At 36.1% G+C, this 18,083-nt stretch overlaps 1 protein-coding gene across 9 annotated transcripts in view; it reads left to right on the top strand.

Annotated features, from left to right (window-relative positions):
• Window positions 1–18,083, top strand: part of LOC140496889 (fibrillin-2-like) — a 132,386-nt gene that overhangs the window by 47,837 nt on the left and 66,466 nt on the right. For all 9 annotated transcript variants that reach the window (XM_072597234.1, XM_072597231.1, XM_072597232.1 and 6 more), the window contains 4 exons: window positions 1,965–2,090; window positions 11,171–11,296; window positions 14,116–14,232; window positions 16,675–16,803. In XM_072597234.1, coding sequence (XP_072453335.1) covers window positions 1,965–2,090; window positions 11,171–11,296; window positions 14,116–14,232; window positions 16,675–16,803 — 498 coding nt within the window. The remainder of the gene's footprint in view (window positions 1–1,964; window positions 2,091–11,170; window positions 11,297–14,115; window positions 14,233–16,674; window positions 16,804–18,083) is intronic.

Here is an 18,083-nt window from a genome sequence, read left to right as displayed (position 1 = left end):
CTACTTCACTGAATGATCATTTCCCCCCTGAAGTATTATGCTCAGTTTTGCTGGGTAGGTGATTCTCGCTTTTAATCCTAGCTCTTCTGACTTCTGGTATATCATATTACAAGCCCTTTGATCCCTTAATGTAGAAGCTTCTAGAACTTGTGTTATTCTGATTATATTTCCACAATACTTGAATTGTTTCTTACAGGTATGTAAGATGTTCTCCTTGACCTGGGAGTTCTAGAATACAATATTCCTAGGAGTTTTTCTTTTATTGTCTCTTTTCAGAGATGATCTGTGGATTATTTCTCTTTCTATTTTAATCCTCTGGTTCTAGAATATCAGGGCAGTTTTCCTTGATAATTTTTTGAAAGATGATGTCTATGCCCTTTTTTTGGTCATGACTTTCAGGTAGTCCCATAATTTTAAAATTATCTCTCCTGGATCTAGGTCAGTTGTTTTTCCAATGAGATATTTCACATTGTCTTATATCTTTGCTTTCCCTTGGTTCTGTTTTATAATTTCTTGATTTCCCATAAAGTCATTAGCTTCCATTTGCTCCGTTGTAATTCTGAAGGAATTATTTTCTTCAGTGAGCTTTTGGACCTCCTTTTCCATTTGGGCAATTCTGCTTTTTGAGACATTGTTATCCTCATTGACTTTTTAGACTTCTTTTGCTATTTGGTTTAGTCTATTTTTTAAGGTGTAATTTTCTTCAGTATTTTTGGGTCTCCTTTAGCAAGCAGTTGACTCATTTTTCATGATTTTTCATGATTGCATCACTCTCATTCCTCCTCTCAATTTTTCCTCTACTTCTCTTACTTGGTTTTCAAAATCCTTTTGGAACCCTTCCATGGCCTGAGACTAATGAATATATTTTTTGGAGGCTTGGGATGTAGGAGCCTTGATCTTGGTCCTACCAATTCATAATCCTCTTGGAGGCTTTTGATATAGCTTTAACTCTGCTGACCTCTTCTGGTTGTATGCCCTGATCTTTCTTGTCACCAAAGTAAGATTCCATGGTTTGAGTTCTTTTATGATGCTTACGCATCTTGCCAGTCAAACACTTGACTTTCTAACTCTGTGTGCTTCCAGTGGGGGTAGGGGTAGGGATGGGTGTACTGTCCCAGCCTCTGAGGCCATACTGCACGCTCCTCTTTCACTCATGTTCCACAGAGTTTTCCCACTGACCTTTTTGGTCTTTATGGTTTGAGAAGTCTGGAAACTGCCAAAACTGCCAAAGATTCAGTTCCCTGAGGTCTTCCTGTGCTGGTGCAGGCCATGCCAGATAGTGCTATGCTCTCTCCTCATGTGAAAGACCTTTCCTGTTAATTTTCCAGGTTGTTTTTGACTGGGGATTTGTTTTACTCTCATTTTGTGCATTTTGTAGCTCTAGTATTTGTTTAGCATCGTTTTTTACAGGTATTTGGAGGGCTTTGGAAGAAAATCTCAGTGAAGTCCCTGCTTTTACTCCATTATCTTGACTGGCCCACCTAGAACATATATCTTAACAAAATAATATGGGGAATGCCAAAGTTTTTGTGGGATTTTTCAGTATCCTTTTCTAGTAAGTCCACTTTAACTTCTAGAAGACATTAGAATTATTTCTTTCTGCATGGATTTTTTTAACTTGTGGCTTTTTCTTCCTCAAAGGGAAAGTAATGCTGATCACTTTTTGAAGAGAAAACATAAGTTAAGACAGTTTCTTTTATATGTATCTAACTGAGAATATATTGTTTCTAATGATACTGATGGGCAATAAAATGTTATGGATTAATCTAACACATTTTCTCCTTAGTTGTCAAAGGAAAGAATGTATATTATGATTTATGTATCACAAAAGTATTTATGAGCTCAAGTGACATAAAAACTGCTATTTCAAGTCATATACATATAGTAGTGTAAATTGCTACAAAGAAAGTGAATGAAGGAAAAGAAAGATCTCAGTAAACTTAATTACATATGTTCAATTTCAGACATTGATGAATACAAGGAGATTCCAGATACTTGTACAAATACAGTTTGTATTAATCAGATTGGCAATTTTCACTGTGAATGTCCTACAGGATTTAATTATAATGATCTACTCCTGGTCTGTGAAGGTAATTCAAAATATACATTTGTTTTCATAAAATCAAGCTTCTTATAATAATTTCTTTGGAAGGGATAGAAATCATATGATTTATTTAGTATTAAGAACTCTTTTTTTAAAAATTTATTTTATTTTCAGGTCCAAAGTCTCTTCCTCTCTCTAACCCCTCACTTGTAATTTGAGATAGAAATATGATAATATATTTATATATGTGTATACATATATACTATACATATACACACACACACATATATACCAATATGAAATATTTCCTCATTAGCCATGTTCTAGAAAAATGAAGAAAGGGAAAAAATGTGCTTTAATTGGCATTCTGAGTTTATCAGTTCTGTTTGGAGGTGGGTAACATTTTTCATTATGAGTACTTTGGAAATGTGATGTATCATTGTGTATTTTGTTCTCCTGTTTCTGCTTGTATCAGTTCATATAAGTCTTCCAAGGTATTTCTGAAACTGTCATTTCTTACTTTATCATCTCTTACAGCATAATAGTAATTCATCACTTGTTTTGCTGTTCCCAAATTGATACACATCCCTTTAGTTTACAATTTTTGTCATCCTTTTCTTTTTGCCTTGATCTCTTTTGGGAATAGATCTAATAGCAATATTGTTGAGTCAAAACACAGTTCTGTAGTTTTGGGGGCATAATTCCACATTGTTTTCCAAAATGGTTAGACCAATGTACAAGTTCACCAACAGTGTATTGTTGTCTCTACTTTCCCATATCCCTTTCAATATTTGTCGTTTTTATTTTTCTGTCATGCTATACAATCTGATATGTGTGGAGTGGTACCTCAAAGGTATTTTAATTTTCATTTCTCCAATTATTAGTTAGGGCAGCTAGGTGGCACAATGGATAGAATGCTGGCCCTTGAGTCAGGAGGACCTGAATTCAAAATTGATCTTAGAAACTTATTAGCTTTTTGACCCTGGGCAAGTAACTTAACCTCATTTGCCTCAGTTTCCTCATACATGAAATGAACTGGAGAAGGAAGCAGCAAACCAATTCAATGTCTCTGCATAAGAAACCTTAGTGGGGGTATGGAGAGTTAGAGATGACTGAAATGACTGGATAACAACAAAAATTAATAGTGATTGAGAATATTCTTTCATGTGAGTGTGGACAGCTTTAATATCATCTTCTGAAAACTGGTCATAAACTATGACCATTTATTAATTGGAAGATGGCTCTTATTTTCATAATTTGGCTCCGTTCATATATAATTGTATTTCTTATTGAAATAATACATACCATTTTAGCCCCTGTGAATCTCTCTGTTTCTTGTTTGGTCATGAACACATCCCCTATCCATGAATCTAACAAGTACTTTCTTCTATGCTTTTCTAATTTGCTTATATTATCCTTTATGTATCCATGTTGTACTTCTCTTGGAATACAATGTGAGATATTGGTCTATGCCTGGTTTCTGTCAAACTGCTTTCTCAGTTTTCTCAGCTTGAATTTTTGTGTTTACCAAACACTAGATTGCTATGATAGTTTACTACTATATATTGTATAAGTAATCTAGTCCACTGATCCACGATTCCTATTTCTTACACAGTAACAGATTATTTTAATGATTACTGCTTTGTAATGTGGTTTGAAATATAATAGGTAAGCTACCTTCTTTCACATTTTTTCATGATGCTCTTGACATTTTGACTGTTTATTCTACCAGATGAATGTTGTGATGTTTTCTAGCTCTATAAAATAATTCTTTGGTAATTTAATTTATGAAACTGAATAGGTAAATTAATTTAGAATGAATTGTCAGTTTCACTATATTAGTTCAGTCTTTCTATGGGAAATTAATATTTATCTAGTTGTTTAGATCTGTCTTTATTTTGTGGTGGCTAAGAATTGGAAATTGCAGGAATGCCCATAAATTCAGGAATGTCTAAACAAGCTGTGGTACATGATTGCAATGGGATATTACTGTGCTATAAGAAATGATAAGCAGGATGACTTCATAAAAAAAAAAAACCTGGAAAGACTTATATGAACTGATACAAAATGAAGTCAACAGAACCAGGAGAACATTATTCAGCAATATTTTTTAATGAAGAACTGTGAATGACAGCAATTTTTAGCAATACAATGATCCAAGATAATATGAAAGGATTAATCATAAAGCATGCTATCCACCTCCAGATAAAGAACAGATATTGTTTAAATACATATTGAAGCATACTAGTTTTCCTTTTTTTCTTCTGGATATTCTTTTTAATTTGTGTGATTCTAGTCCTTTTTTCTTGAATAAAGTTGGCCTAAACTTGAGTAAACCTCAGAGACCCTCTAGAGAAAGAAGTCATGCTCTATGGTTCTGTCCTCCTTCCTTCAGCATAACTTCTTTTTGCAGTAACTCCCAGAACTTGTGGGAAAAATTTGTGGCAAAATAAGTGGCCCTTAGAATTTTCCAAGTGAAAATGTTTGAAAGCTACCATTTAACATTCTTATTTTCATATTGCTATATATGACATGTTTGTGTGTGTGTGTATGTGTGTGTTTGTATGTAGGGATAGGACCCATACATGTGGTTTGTTCAATGTAGAAAACTCAATTGGTGGAGATTACCAATTTTTCTGCAACTCAGTAATAGAGTGGTGCCTAGAGCATATGATATTTTCAAGTCAGCAAGCATTTATTAAATGTCTATTATGTGCCAGTCACTGTGCTAAGTGCTGGTAATAAAAAGAAAGGTAAAAAATGGTACCTGCTTCCAAGGATTCCACAATCTAATAGTTGGAGACAATATGTAAACAATTATATATACCAGGGCACATTTGACATAAACTCAGAAGGCACTAACTTAAAGAAGACTGGGAAAAAGCTACTTGCAGGAGGCAAGATTTTAGCTGAGACTTGAAAGAAACTAAGTAAGCCAGAAGACACAGGTTTGGAGGGAGAGAATTACAAGCATGGAGAACAGCTTGTAAAATATATGGAACTGAGACATGGAATGTCTTTTGCAAGGAACAACAACCAAAGCAGTTACCGGATTGTAGAGAACAGGAAAGGGGGTAAGGTAAGAGCCTGGATAGATAGGAAGGGCCAGGTTATAAGTCACTTTAAAACCAAATAGGATTTTATATTTTATCTACAAGGCAATAGGGAGCTATTCATTATGGGAGCTCAACCAGTAGCTTTAGGAAGATCACTTTCACAGCTGAGTAGAGGATGGGCACTGAATGACGGACAAGTAGCAAGTCAAGGAAGTCAACTAGAAGACTATTGGCACTCGTCTAGATGTAAGACAACGAGAGCCTGCACTGGAATAATGATAAGGTCAGAGGAGAGAAAGGGGCAAGGAAAAAGAGGATATAGCAATAGATTGGATGTGGAGGTTACAGAGAGTGATAAATAGATGACAAGCCTATATGATTGAGAGCATGGGGGTACCCTTACCAGTAACAGGTAAGTTAGGAAGAGGGGAGAATTTTGGTGGGGAGGAGGAGAGTTGTAAGTTCAATTTGGGACATGCTGAGTTTAAGGTTTCCACGAGAAGTCTAGTTGAAGTTGTCCCAAATGGAAGGTGTAAATGTGAGACTGTGGATCAGGAGAGAGATAAGGTCAGATCTGAGAATTTGTATGGAGGTGATAATTGAATTCATGGGAGCTGATGAGATCATCATGCGAAATAGTATATAAGGAGAAGAGCCTTGACCTTTTGAAGATCCAGCAAAGAAGACCAGTCAGGTTAGAGAAATACCAGAAGAGGGCAGTTTCACAAAACCAAGAGAAAAGAGTGTAGATGAGAAGAAAGTACTCAGCAGTGTCAAAGACTGCAGAGAAGTTAAGAGGAATCTGTCCAAAATCTGTCCAAAGCCAGTGACAGTATGTGAGAGGCAACACTTGAATCCAGTTCTTCCTGGCTCAAGGCTAGTTATCTAATAATCTCTCTCTCTCTCTCTCTCTCTGCCTCTCTTTTTCTCTCTCTCTCTCTCCATGTGTTTTATATATAAAATAAAAATTTTATATATAAATACATACATACATACATATATATATATGTATATATATATATATATATGTCCTTAGTGACTTCCCAAGTTTCTTGCCTTGTGATATGTTATTTTGTATATTCTACTGCAGTAATGGTACTAAATTATCTTATTTATTCATTTATCATTTTCATGTGTCATATGCTCAGAGGGAATTAATGTAATTAACTCTAAAATACCTATGCATAGAATAACTAGTGTGTGCATTAGTCACCATAAAAATTTAAATCCTATACTGCTTACTCCTGTTCACCCAAAACCTATGAGGGTGAACAGTTATTGAACTGTTCATAAAATCAATAAGAAATTAATAGTAGTAGTAGTACCTTTTATTTGTAAAATACTTCTACAAATATACTTTCATGCCTAAAATCTCATTTAAGTGGGAATGCTTTGGAAATATGGGTCTTTTCACAAATTTAGCTTTTTGGTTAATTTGAATCCTTTTTGTTTCAATTCCTACAATCAAGAATCTTTTCTAAAATGTTCATTAATAACTAGGTAATTTTGTATGATTGAGAGCAAAACTTTCTGGTTAAATTCTTTGCCTAGCAGAGACATAATGGCATAATGGATACTAGAACTCTTTTACTCCTAATCTAGTATTCTGTCCTCTATACCAGAAATTATACTGTGGAAATCATGTACCATGAAATATATATTGCTAATTAACTTAATTTTACAGCTGTAGTTCTTTAGCTTTTTTTAATTGCTTCCCAGTTTGTGGATTATAGGTTGTCTATGCCCATTATATGGATCTTAACAGCTAAGATTAGTGTAGTTATTCAGAATGATTTCTCAAATTTATCAAAAGATGTATCAGAAAAGCAAGTTTTAAAATATTGATCTTTAGGGATTTTGTATAACATAGAATCTTCTTGTCCTGTACCTTTGATCTGAAGTTTCATACGAAAGACTAAAGGTTCTGTTTGCCACAGTGCCAGTTACTCAAAATATAATACTGAATAATAAAGTGCCTCATTAAGTATTGCCTAGTGAAGGTATGAATCTTTTGTCAAAGATCCTTTCATTGTTATGAAAAACAAACTATATTTTAAATGATATATGTATAGCATATATTAGAAATTGGGTTGAATGTGTATTGGTGAAAGGACATTTTAATGTAAGCAAATACTTCCTAAATTAGAATTTTAAACTATTAACAACCATGAGACAAAATGCTCCATCAAATAATTTTTTTTTTAACATTTATTTTCACACAATTTTGGGTTACAAATTTTCTCCCCTTTTCTCCCCTCCTCCCCCAAACCCGAGCTTTCTGATTGCCCCTGTGACCCATCTGCTCTCTCCTCTATCCTCCCTCCCTGCCCTTGTCTCCGTCTTCTCTTTTGTCCTGTAGGGCCAGATAGCTTTCTTGACCCCTTAACCTGTATTTCTTGTTACCCAGTGGTAAGAACATTACATTTGGTCCTAACACTTTGAGTTCCAACTTCTTTAGCTCCCTCCCTCTCCACCCCTTCCCCTTGGAAGACAGGCAAGTCAATATAGGCCATATCTGTTTAGTTTTGCAAATGATTTCCATACTAGTTGTGTTGTATAGGACTGACTATATTTCCCTCCACCGTATCCTGTCCCCCATTACTTCTATTTTCTTATGGTCCTTTCCCTCCCCATGAGTGTCGACCACGTATTGCATTCTCCTCCCCATGCCCTCCCCTCCATCCTCCCCCCCACCCTGCTTGTGCCCCTGTCCCCCACTCTCCTGTATTATGAAATAGGTTTTCCTATCAAAATGAGTGTGCATTATATTCTTTCCTTTAGTGGAATGTGATGAGAGTAGACCTCATGTTTTTCTCTTGCCTCCCCTCTTTATCCCACCACTAATAAGTCTTTTGCTTGCCTCTTTTATGAGAGATAATTTGCCCCATATAACTTCTCCCTTTCTCCTCCCAATATTTCTCTCTCACTGCTTGGTTTCATTTTTTTTTTTTAAGATATGATCCCATCCTCTTCAATTCACTCTGTGCACTCTGTCTCTATGTATGTGTGCGTGTGTGCATGTGTGTGTGTGTGTACTCCCACCCAGTACCCAGATACTGAAATGTTTCAAGAGTTACAAATATTGTCTTTCCATGTAGGAATGTAAACAGTTCAACTTTAGTAAGTCCCTTATGACTTCTCTTTGCTGTTCACCTTTTCATGGTTCTCTTCATTCTTGTGTTAGAAAGTCAAATTTTCTTTCCAGCTCTGGTCTTTTCATCAGGAAAATTTGAAAGTCCTCTATTTCATTGAAAGACCATTTTTTCTCCTGAAGTATTACACTCAGTTTTGCTGGGTAGGTGATTCTTGGCTTCAGTCCTAGTTCCTTTGACTTCTGGAATATCCTATTCCATTCCCTTCTATCCCTCAATGTAGAGGGTGCCAGATCTTGTGCTATCCTGATTGTATTTCCACAATACTTGAATTGTTTCTTTCTAGCTGCTTGCAATATTTTCTCTTTCACCTGCGAATTCTGGGGTTTGGCCACAATGCTCCTAGGAGTTTCTCTTTTTGGATCTCTTTCATGTGGTGTTCTGCGGATTCCTTGCATATTTATTTTGCCTTCTGGTTCTAGAATCTCAGGGCAGTTTTCCTTGATAATTTCATGGAAGATGATGTCGAGGCTCTTCTTTTGATCATGGTTTTCAGGTAGTCCCAGAATTTTTACATTGTCTCTCCTGATTCTATTTTCCAGGTTAGTTGTTTTTCCAATAAGATATTTCACATTATCTTCCATTTTTCGAATCTGCGCGGTATGTTCTGAGATATCTGTCTTTCTCATGAAGTCCTTAGCATCCATCTGTACCATTCCAGTTTTGAAAGATCTATTTTCTTCAGTGAGCTTTTGAGTCTCCTTTTCCATTTGGTTAATTCTGCTTTTGAAAGCATTCTTCTCCTCATTGGCCCCTTGCACCTCCCTTGCCAGCTGAGTTAGGCTAGTTCTCAAGGTGCCAATTTCTTCAAGATTTTTTTGGTTCTCCTTTAGCAGGGAGCTGATCTGCTTTTCATGCTTCTCCCTCATCCCTCTCATTTCCCTTCCCAGTCTTTCCTCCACCTCTCTAACTTGATTTTCAAAATTCCTCTTGAGCTCTTCCATAGCCCGAGCCCATTGGGTGGGCTGGGACACAGAATCCTCGATTTCTGTGTCTTTGCCTGATGGCAAGCATTGTTCCTCCCCATCAGAAAGGAAGGGAGGAGGTGTCTTTTCTCCGAGAAAGTACCCTGCAATAGTTTTATTTCTTTTCCCTTTTCTTGGCATTCTTCCCAGCCAGTGACCTGACCTCTGAATGTTCTCCTCACACCCACCTCGCCTCCTGGTCCTCCCAGCCAGCGTTTGGGGACTGAGATTCAAATGCTGCTTCCTGCCTTAGGGTTTTTGGCGGGGGCAGGGCTGCTATTCAGTGTGAGAATTAAGTTCAGATGGTCAGGGGCAGGGCCGCCTCTCTGGCTCAGTTTCCTCTGGGGGTTTATGCACAGACCTTCCACAATGGATCCAGGTTCCTGCCCTTTTGGGGAGCCCCTGTCTGTAGCTGCCTCTCAGCTTCTATCTCCTGGGGGAGCTCGAGCCATGGGGGTACCCCACTCTCCTCTCAACCCACCAAAGAGACTCTCTCACCTACCCCCGTCAGTCACCTGTTGGTGGGGGGGCTTGTGCCGCCGCTGGAGATCCCGTCCCCGTAGCCCTCTTGGATCTTTTCCTCATGGTGTCGTGGCCGCGGCAGGGCTGTCCTCTGCTCCCCGTCCCGGCGCCCAGTCCACGGCGTGAAGGACCCCCCGCGAGAGGTTTGCAGGTCTCTCCGGAACAGAAATCTCCCTCACTCCAATATTCCGTGGTCTCTGGGAGCAGAATTCACCCTGGGTTGGTCCCCTCTAGCCATTCTGTGGTTTGTGTGTTCGGAGCTATGTGTATGTGCGTCTTTCTACTTCGCCATCTTGGCTCCGCCCCCCATCAAATAATTTTTAGCCAAACATTTCAATCCAAGCTTTTCAATAAAAAAAAAAAAAGCCAGAGATTTTCCCTCAAATCCAGCAAATTGTCAAAGATGACAAAAGACATAATGGGTCAAAATTGAGGGCGGGGGTACTTTGGAAAGATAGGCAACCTAATGTGGAGCTGTGAAGTGCTTTAATCATTCTGGAAAGCATCTTGGAATTTTATTTTATTTTGCTTTGTCCATATCCTTTGCCCCAAGAACCTTTGACTGTCAGATATATACTTCAGGGTGGTCATTGTTAAAGACTCCATTATGTGTCAAAATAGTTATAGCAATACTTATTATGGTAGCAAAGTACTAAATAACGAAGTTGATACTTCTTGATTAAGGAATATCAAACAGTGTATGTTATGTGAATGGAATACTGTTTTTCTATAAGAAACAATGAACATGATAAATTCAGTAAAGTATTAAAAGACTTACGTGAACTGTTACAAAGTAAGTAAGTAAAGTCAGGAGAACAATATCCACAGTGATTACAATGTATATTTAAAGGAAAAACATGGAAACTGAGTTGTGAAATTATAATAAACCAAGTTGACCTCAAAAAAGAAAAATGAGACAATACCTCCCTCTATTTCTTATAGAGGAGGGAATCCACTGCCATAGAACATTGCATTTTACGTCAGGCTTTTATATGTGTCTAGTTTTGTTGATATTTTTATATTCCTTTCTTTGTTAAAAGGGGTGATTCTCCAAGAGGGCATGGGATAGGGACATAAAGGAAATGGAAGTGATAAAAGTGTCAGTAAAATCTATTTTAAAAATTGCAAGCTATTAACAACATATGAAATATGTCTCCAAATCTCTAAACGTAAGAGATATTCAAATCAAAATACCTCATACACAGCAAAAGACAGAAGTAGTCAATATTGACCCAGAAGAAGCCCTATACTTTACCAATATATTCATAGCAGTCCTTTGGGGGTAGTAAGTAGCTTAAAACAAGCAGGTGCCCTTAGACTTGGAGATAGGTAAACAAAGTGTGGAATGTTAATATGTAATAGGATATTATTATTCAGAAATCACAACAGATATCTACTATACATATTATGTATTATACATTTTTGTTTCAGATTATGAAGAATGTTTGGAAATTCCTAATGCTTGCAGTCATGGCTTGTGTGTGGATTTGCAAGGAAGTTATCAATGTGTCTCTCACGGTGGCTTTAAAGCATCGCGGGACCAGACCATGTGCATAGGTGAGAAATAATTTCAGTCTTAATCTTTATAAATATTCAAAATAATTAAAAATAGAGAAAATTTTATATTTAAGTGTGCATCATGAATCTTCATAGTAAAGCTAATGTCTTAAAACTAAACAGTTAAAGCTATTCTTAGGGTCCTTAGGCACAGGTTTTTGGGTGTTTTTAATAATCTATAAAAAGCAATATAATTTCAACAGAAATTATGGAAAAAATGATTTACATTTATGTCATGCTTTAGGGTTTAGAAAACCCTTTTCTTAGAAGAGTCCTCAGTGAGGTGGATAGTATGGGCATTATTATCCTTGTTATCAGATAAAGAAATAGTCTCAAAGGGGTCAAATCACTGACACAAACTCAAAAGCTGTGAGCTTGCCTGCATCCTTCCTAGCTCTAACTGTTCCCACACTAAATTCCTCTCAGCTCTGCTCTAGTTCTGCCTCTTCTTGTTCTACCTATTCAGCAAACTCCTCCCCCCACCGGCTTCATGTAACTCAGAGTTATGTCAGCCATGCAGGTCACATGGGCCTCATAATGAATGAGAAAGATCTCCCCATTTTAAATTACTATTATAGTCCTCAAGTAGTTTAATTATATCCTGAGAAAGTACCAAAATATTTCAATTTTTTCGACTGTTGTCTAGGGAAATGTATAATTGTTTATGTCCTAGAGAAAATACATGAAAAATACACATACGTAGTTTTTAAAAAAAATTATACTATATACTAAATTTAGTACGAATGCAGTTTTTTTCAGCTTTAATATGCTGCCTCATGACAGGTACCTCGATGAAATCAATCACTCATTCAGTAAACATTAAGCACCTACTATATGCCAGTCATTGTGCTAAGTGTTAATGATGCAAAAAAAAAAGGCAAAAGACAATCCCTGTCTTCAAGGGGCTAACATTCTAATGGGGAAGATAACATGCAAACAAGTACATACAAAAACTACATACAGTGTAAATAGGAAACAATTGATGGAGGGAAGGCACCAGAATTAAGATGGACTGGAGAAGATTTCCAGCAAAAGATAAAACTTAGTTGAGAAGGCAGAGTTCAGTAGTCAGCACAGAGAAAAGGAGAGCATTCCAGGTATGGTGGACTGCCAGAGAAAATGCCCAGAGCTAAGAGATAGCCACATGAGCTTAGGGTCAGGTTGTGTAGGACTTTGAGAGCTCAACAGTGGGATTTACATTTTATCCATGTTATTTGTCCTTAATTTTCAAAGAGGACCAATGACATAAAGTGATGATTTGTGTGTGAATTAGATTTAAGTGAGGCCGAGTTGTACAATGTCATTAGCTCCCCACACTTTCTTGCTGAGTCATCAAGACTTTGAAAGTCAAGTCAAGATGACTGGTGATGGCCCAGAATGCATTGGATTATCTTAGAATCTTCAATGTCTGACCAAGCTCTAAGTGGTTCACAGTACCTGTTTCAGCTGCCTTTATGACTATTGGAATAAACTGACATTTTATCCTAAAGGATAAAATAGGAAGCCATTGTTAATATAGGGAATTTGCACGGTCAAATCTGTGCTTTAAGGAAAAGCACTCTAGCAGCAGATAGATTGGAGTAGGGAGAGATTTGAGTCAGGGAGACCAACTAGACTGTTGGAATAATCTAGGTAAAAAGTGGTGAGGACCTGAAGTAAATTGGTAGTTATGAGTAGAGAACAAGGGTCAGATGTGAGAGATGTGGTGAAGATTGATATGAGGAGATCTAGCCACTGATTGGATAAGTAAGGTGAATAAAAGTTCAGCCCAAGATTATAAACCAGAACCAGATACATCACTGCAATAATCTAAATGAAAACAATTCTAAAAGGCAACTAAATATTAATGCAATGACCAATTTGATCCCAGTGAACAGATGATTTAAAAAAATAGCATCCTCACCTTGGGAGAGGTTTAATAAGGTTTATACTCCACTTTAACTCTCTTGTAGTGTAAAAGATAACCAGTTGACTTGGGTTTTACTGACTCTGTTCCTTTCTTTTCCTCTTTCCTCTCCTCTCCTCTCCTCTCCTCTCCTCTCCTCTCCTCTCCTCTCCTCTCCTCTTCTCTCTCCTATTCTCTCCTCTCCTCTCCCCTCCTCTCCTATTCTCTCCTATCCTCTTATCTCCTCTCTTTTCCTTTCCTCTGTCCTTTTCTGTCCTCTCCCAAAACCTTAAAGCTACTGCACTCTGAAACTGGGCCCCTGCCGAAGGGCTCCTCCGGACTCTCCTGGCTTTACAGTGATTATCAATAGTAACTCTTGCTGTTTTCCACCCAGCCTGATGTCTTTCTTTTTTTGGCCTTAAGAAAGGGGCCATTCCCTGGCTACTTTTTAAACAGGCCTATTCAATGAATGGGCGTTGCCTCACCCTAAGTGAGTACCTGCAAAGACGGTGGCCTAAAGGGCCCAAGGTCTCCCAGTGCATCCTGAGTCATCTCCATACATCCTGATGAATATCTGGTCACTGGATTCAGAAGGCTCCGAAGAAGTGAGGCTAGTGACCTGCACATATTTGCCTCACCCACTAATTCGTTTAAGTCCAAGCTAATTACACATAGCTTTCTTCCACTTACTAATTCAGGTTCTCTAAAAGCATATGGTTCTAGGTATTTTATGATTCCCCCCAAAAAAATCATCATATTACTAAAAATTTCTGCAATTCAAAGTTTTTACTGATTCAAACTTGACTTTTCTTCAATTAATCTCATTTGTGAGATTTTATTAAGCAAAATAAAATTAATATGTAGAATTTGTTAATGTTTATACTATATTTGACATGGAGAAAAATAATTTCTTTATATAAATGTTTCTTTGTAGATATTAATGAATGTGAGCATCATCTCTGTGGAAATGGAACATACAAAAACACAGTTGGATCCTATAACTGTCTCTGTTATCCAGGGTTTGAACTTCCTCATAATAATGATTGTCTGGGTAAGTACTTAAAAATACACTTTTTTTCTTTCAAGTCCTTTCCATTGTAACACAACATACTAAATAAAAACGAAATTAAGGAAAAATATTATTATAAATGAATATACTTGGTTTTCACTTTACATTACTATAATATGTTTAGATCAGTCAGAATCGATCAATAAACAATTATAAAAGCCTACTCTGTGTCTGGTACTGTGGTAAATTCTGGGGATACAAGAAGGAGCTTGTGTTCTAATAGGGGAGACAACATGCAACCAAATATATAGAAAGCAAGCTATATGCAGGGTAAATAGGAAATAATTTAAAAAGAGTGGCAGTAATTAGAATTATAATTTTGATATAGGCTCTAGATAAATGACCATAAAAAGTGATTGTATCAATCTCTTCTGTCAACTAGGCAAGAATTTAAATGAAAAGGCCATTTAAAAATACTACCTTATCATCAATCAGTTTAGTCAAAACAGTAGATCACAAGATCATAAAATTAGAGTTGGAAGGAACCTGAGAATGAGTCTTATAAAAACCCCTCATTTTACAGATGAGGAAACTGAGGTGCAAGGAAGTTAAATGACTTGCCCAACATTGCGCAGGTAGGATGAGAGATATAATTTGAACTTCATCCTTTCTTCCAAGTCTGTTTTCATTCTTTATCCATTTATTCCTCTGCATGCAATTGTAACCCTTTTATACAACTGTAGTCAATGTATACTGTTCTTTATTATTTAAGGAATTTTTTTTTCAAAAGAAAAATTTCAAAGTACTGAATATAACTTTTGTATACAGCCTTGGAAGAGTTATGTCTCCATATTTTAACCAATGAAAATCTTATGCTATGTAAAGTATAGTGTAAGGCAGAGGTATTATTTGGTCTCAGGACCCATGTCCTCATTCTTAAAAATGATTATTCCCCAAGAAGTTTTTATTTACATAGATTTTATACATAATGTTAACCACATTAGAAAACTAAGATATTTTTGTATCTTTATCAAAATAGTTTTAATAGTTTTAATCTCATGGATCCTTGAAGGGTCTTGGGATATCACCCAGATCATGCTTTGAGAACTAATGATAGAGGGGTAAGAGTGCTGGATGTGGAGTTAGGAAGACTTGAGTTCAAATTCTGCCTCAGATACTTACTAGTTATGTGATTTTTAAGTTTTCTGGGCCCTACTTTCTTCATTGTAATCTCTCAGGTCCTTAACTTCTTCATCTGTAAAATTAAGGACCTTCCAACTCTATATCGATAATCCTTTGATCCATTTCTGTTTGATTTTTAGGTCATATTCTAAAATTTTATGTGTCCCTTAATTTTTTGGAACCCAGTGTTTTTTGTTTTGTTTTTGTTTATTCACAAAAAAAAATCGTGTAGGTAGTGATTAGGTCCCCAAGATTCCTAATGTGTAAAAGAAATAAAAATAAAAGAAATGAAATATTATAATGAAAAATAATTTTAAAACACTTTCATGAAAATTAATAATTGCTTTTTTCAGCCCTCCTGTATTTTCCAAAGATTTCAGAAGATTAAATGGATATTTCTTTTGTCACCGTTACAGCACTTTCCTGAGTCTGTGATCCTTTTCCTGATACTCAGTCTAGGTTGTGGGTGTCATAGATCCTCTAACTTCTGTTCAGTAATTCTGTACTAGAAATATATATGCTAGTAAATATAACCTGGGATGAAGTAGATGGAGGACTTCTCCCTTCTGTGACCCTCTTTTCTTTATCATTCTTTTGTTTGTTATATCCCAACACACTTTTCTTGTACTTTTTAAAAAATTCCATAAATTAGTAAATGCTTAAGAGTATTTCATTCAACTCTCAGCAGGTAGACCATGGACTGTAGTTCCTGATACCCTTATTTCAGTTGAGTAGTATGAAAGGGTGCACTTGTAACTAAGGTACACTTTTAAAATACTTTAAAAATTACTGATATGGAGTCAACTCTAACCTTTGGTGAAAAGCAGTACATTCTATATTCTTAGTTTTCTAGTCCACTATGAATTTAGCAAATATATAAACTCAATATACAATCCAGAATGCTCTATGCAGCACTTTACTGTCTTTTATACAGCTAAAATTCTTTGCCAGGGTAAAGGTTTTTTAGTAACACATCTGGGTAATTTTTAGTATATGTCTGAGTGTATCAGTCCAGATTAGTGATATTTGTATTTTAGAGTATAAAATCAAATCCTTTCACATTTCCCCTGAAAAGAAGATTTTAGGGACAGAAGGATTCCTTCTTAAGTTTCCAATGCCAGAAATCAATATTTGCTTTCCTGGCTATTTATATGTTTCCTAGCTATTTTTAAATTACAGTGATATTAATAAGTATTTAGTTGTAATATGGCATATATTTCAATATTCCAAATTGCTATTCCTAAAAGTTTTTTGCCCCTAAAAATTAATTATCCACAAAAGTTATTTTCTGTTTTCTTACAGATATAGATGAGTACAATTTTCTTTTTGAACAGATGTGTAGAAATGGGCAATGCTTTAATGATATTGGTTCTTTCAAATGTTTGAGTAATGAAAGATATGAACTTCCTACTGGTGGCAAAAATTGCATTGGTAAGTATTCCACAAAAATACTCACTAGAAAAATCCTTCACTAAAAATTAAGAAAATGTCTTTTTAAAAAAGGAGGAGAAATGTAGCTAACCATTCAGAATATATATGCATATTGGTAGAATTTTAAGTTGAATTAGTAATTTGATAATTAAAGTATAGGGTGGATAGACAGACAGATGACACACAGACAGGTAGATAGATAGATAGATACATAGATAGATAGATAGATAGATAGATAGATAGATAGATAGATAGATAGACAGATAGATGATAGATAGATAGATAGATAGATAGATAGATAGATAGATAGATAGATAGATAGATAGATGGATGGATAATTACAAGTATAGAATAGTACAGTCAAGGCTTGAGGCCAACCTACCTCCATGAAAGGAGGCAAAAGAAGTAAGTTAATGAAAGAATTGTATGGCCAAGTATGAAATTTGCTATCTCTATGTGTCTAGAGTATTTAATGCTAATGATTAAAAAGATTTTATCTATGTTCTGTTTCTGTTGCTATCACTCTGTAGGCAGCTTTTTGAAATACGTCATCAGTTTAAACTTTCTGTCTCCGTCTCTTTCTGTCTCTCTCTGTCTATGTCTCTCTCTCTGTCTCTCTCTGTCTCTTTCTCTCTCTCTTTCTCTTTCAAGAAACTAATGAGTGTGTTACCTATCTGGGCTCTGGTTCTCCTGGTGCTTGTCAGAACCTGGGAGTATCATTTCAATGCATCTGCCCGCCAGGTTATGAAGTAAAAAGTGAAAACTGCATTGGTAAGGCCAACTTTTTTCTGATGCTCACCAGTTCTGAGACACCACAAATAGAGCTGCTATAAATATTTTTTCATATGTAGTCTTTTTTCCCTTTTTTCTATCTTTTGAGATACAGACCAAGTAATATTATTGCTGGGTCAAAGGGTACGTACAGTGGAGTTACTCTTTTGGCACAGTTCCAAATTGCTCTCCAGAGTGGTTGGATCAGTTCTCAACTCCACCAACAGTGAACCAGTGCCCCAATTTTCCACATCCTCTCCAACATTTATCCTTTTCTTTTTTTTGGTACATTAGCCAATCTCATTTGTGTGAGGTTGTATTTCAGATTTGTTTAAATTTTCATTTCTCTAATCAAAAGTAATTTAGGATGCTTCATATACCTATAAATTTCTCTGATTCCTTCATTTGAAAACTGCCCATTCATGTCCTTTGGCCATTTATCAATTGAAGAATGACATGTATTGTCATAAATTTGACTCAGTTCTCTATATATTTGAGAAATGAAGCCT

The sequence above is a fragment of the Notamacropus eugenii genome, chromosome 3 (genome assembly GCF_028372415.1).
Source record: "Notamacropus eugenii isolate mMacEug1 chromosome 3, mMacEug1.pri_v2, whole genome shotgun sequence".
Classification (NCBI taxonomy): Eukaryota; Metazoa; Chordata; class Mammalia; order Diprotodontia; family Macropodidae; genus Notamacropus; species Notamacropus eugenii.
The sequence above is the reverse complement of the archived record's forward strand: the minus strand, read 5'-3'. Positions and strand labels throughout refer to the sequence as shown.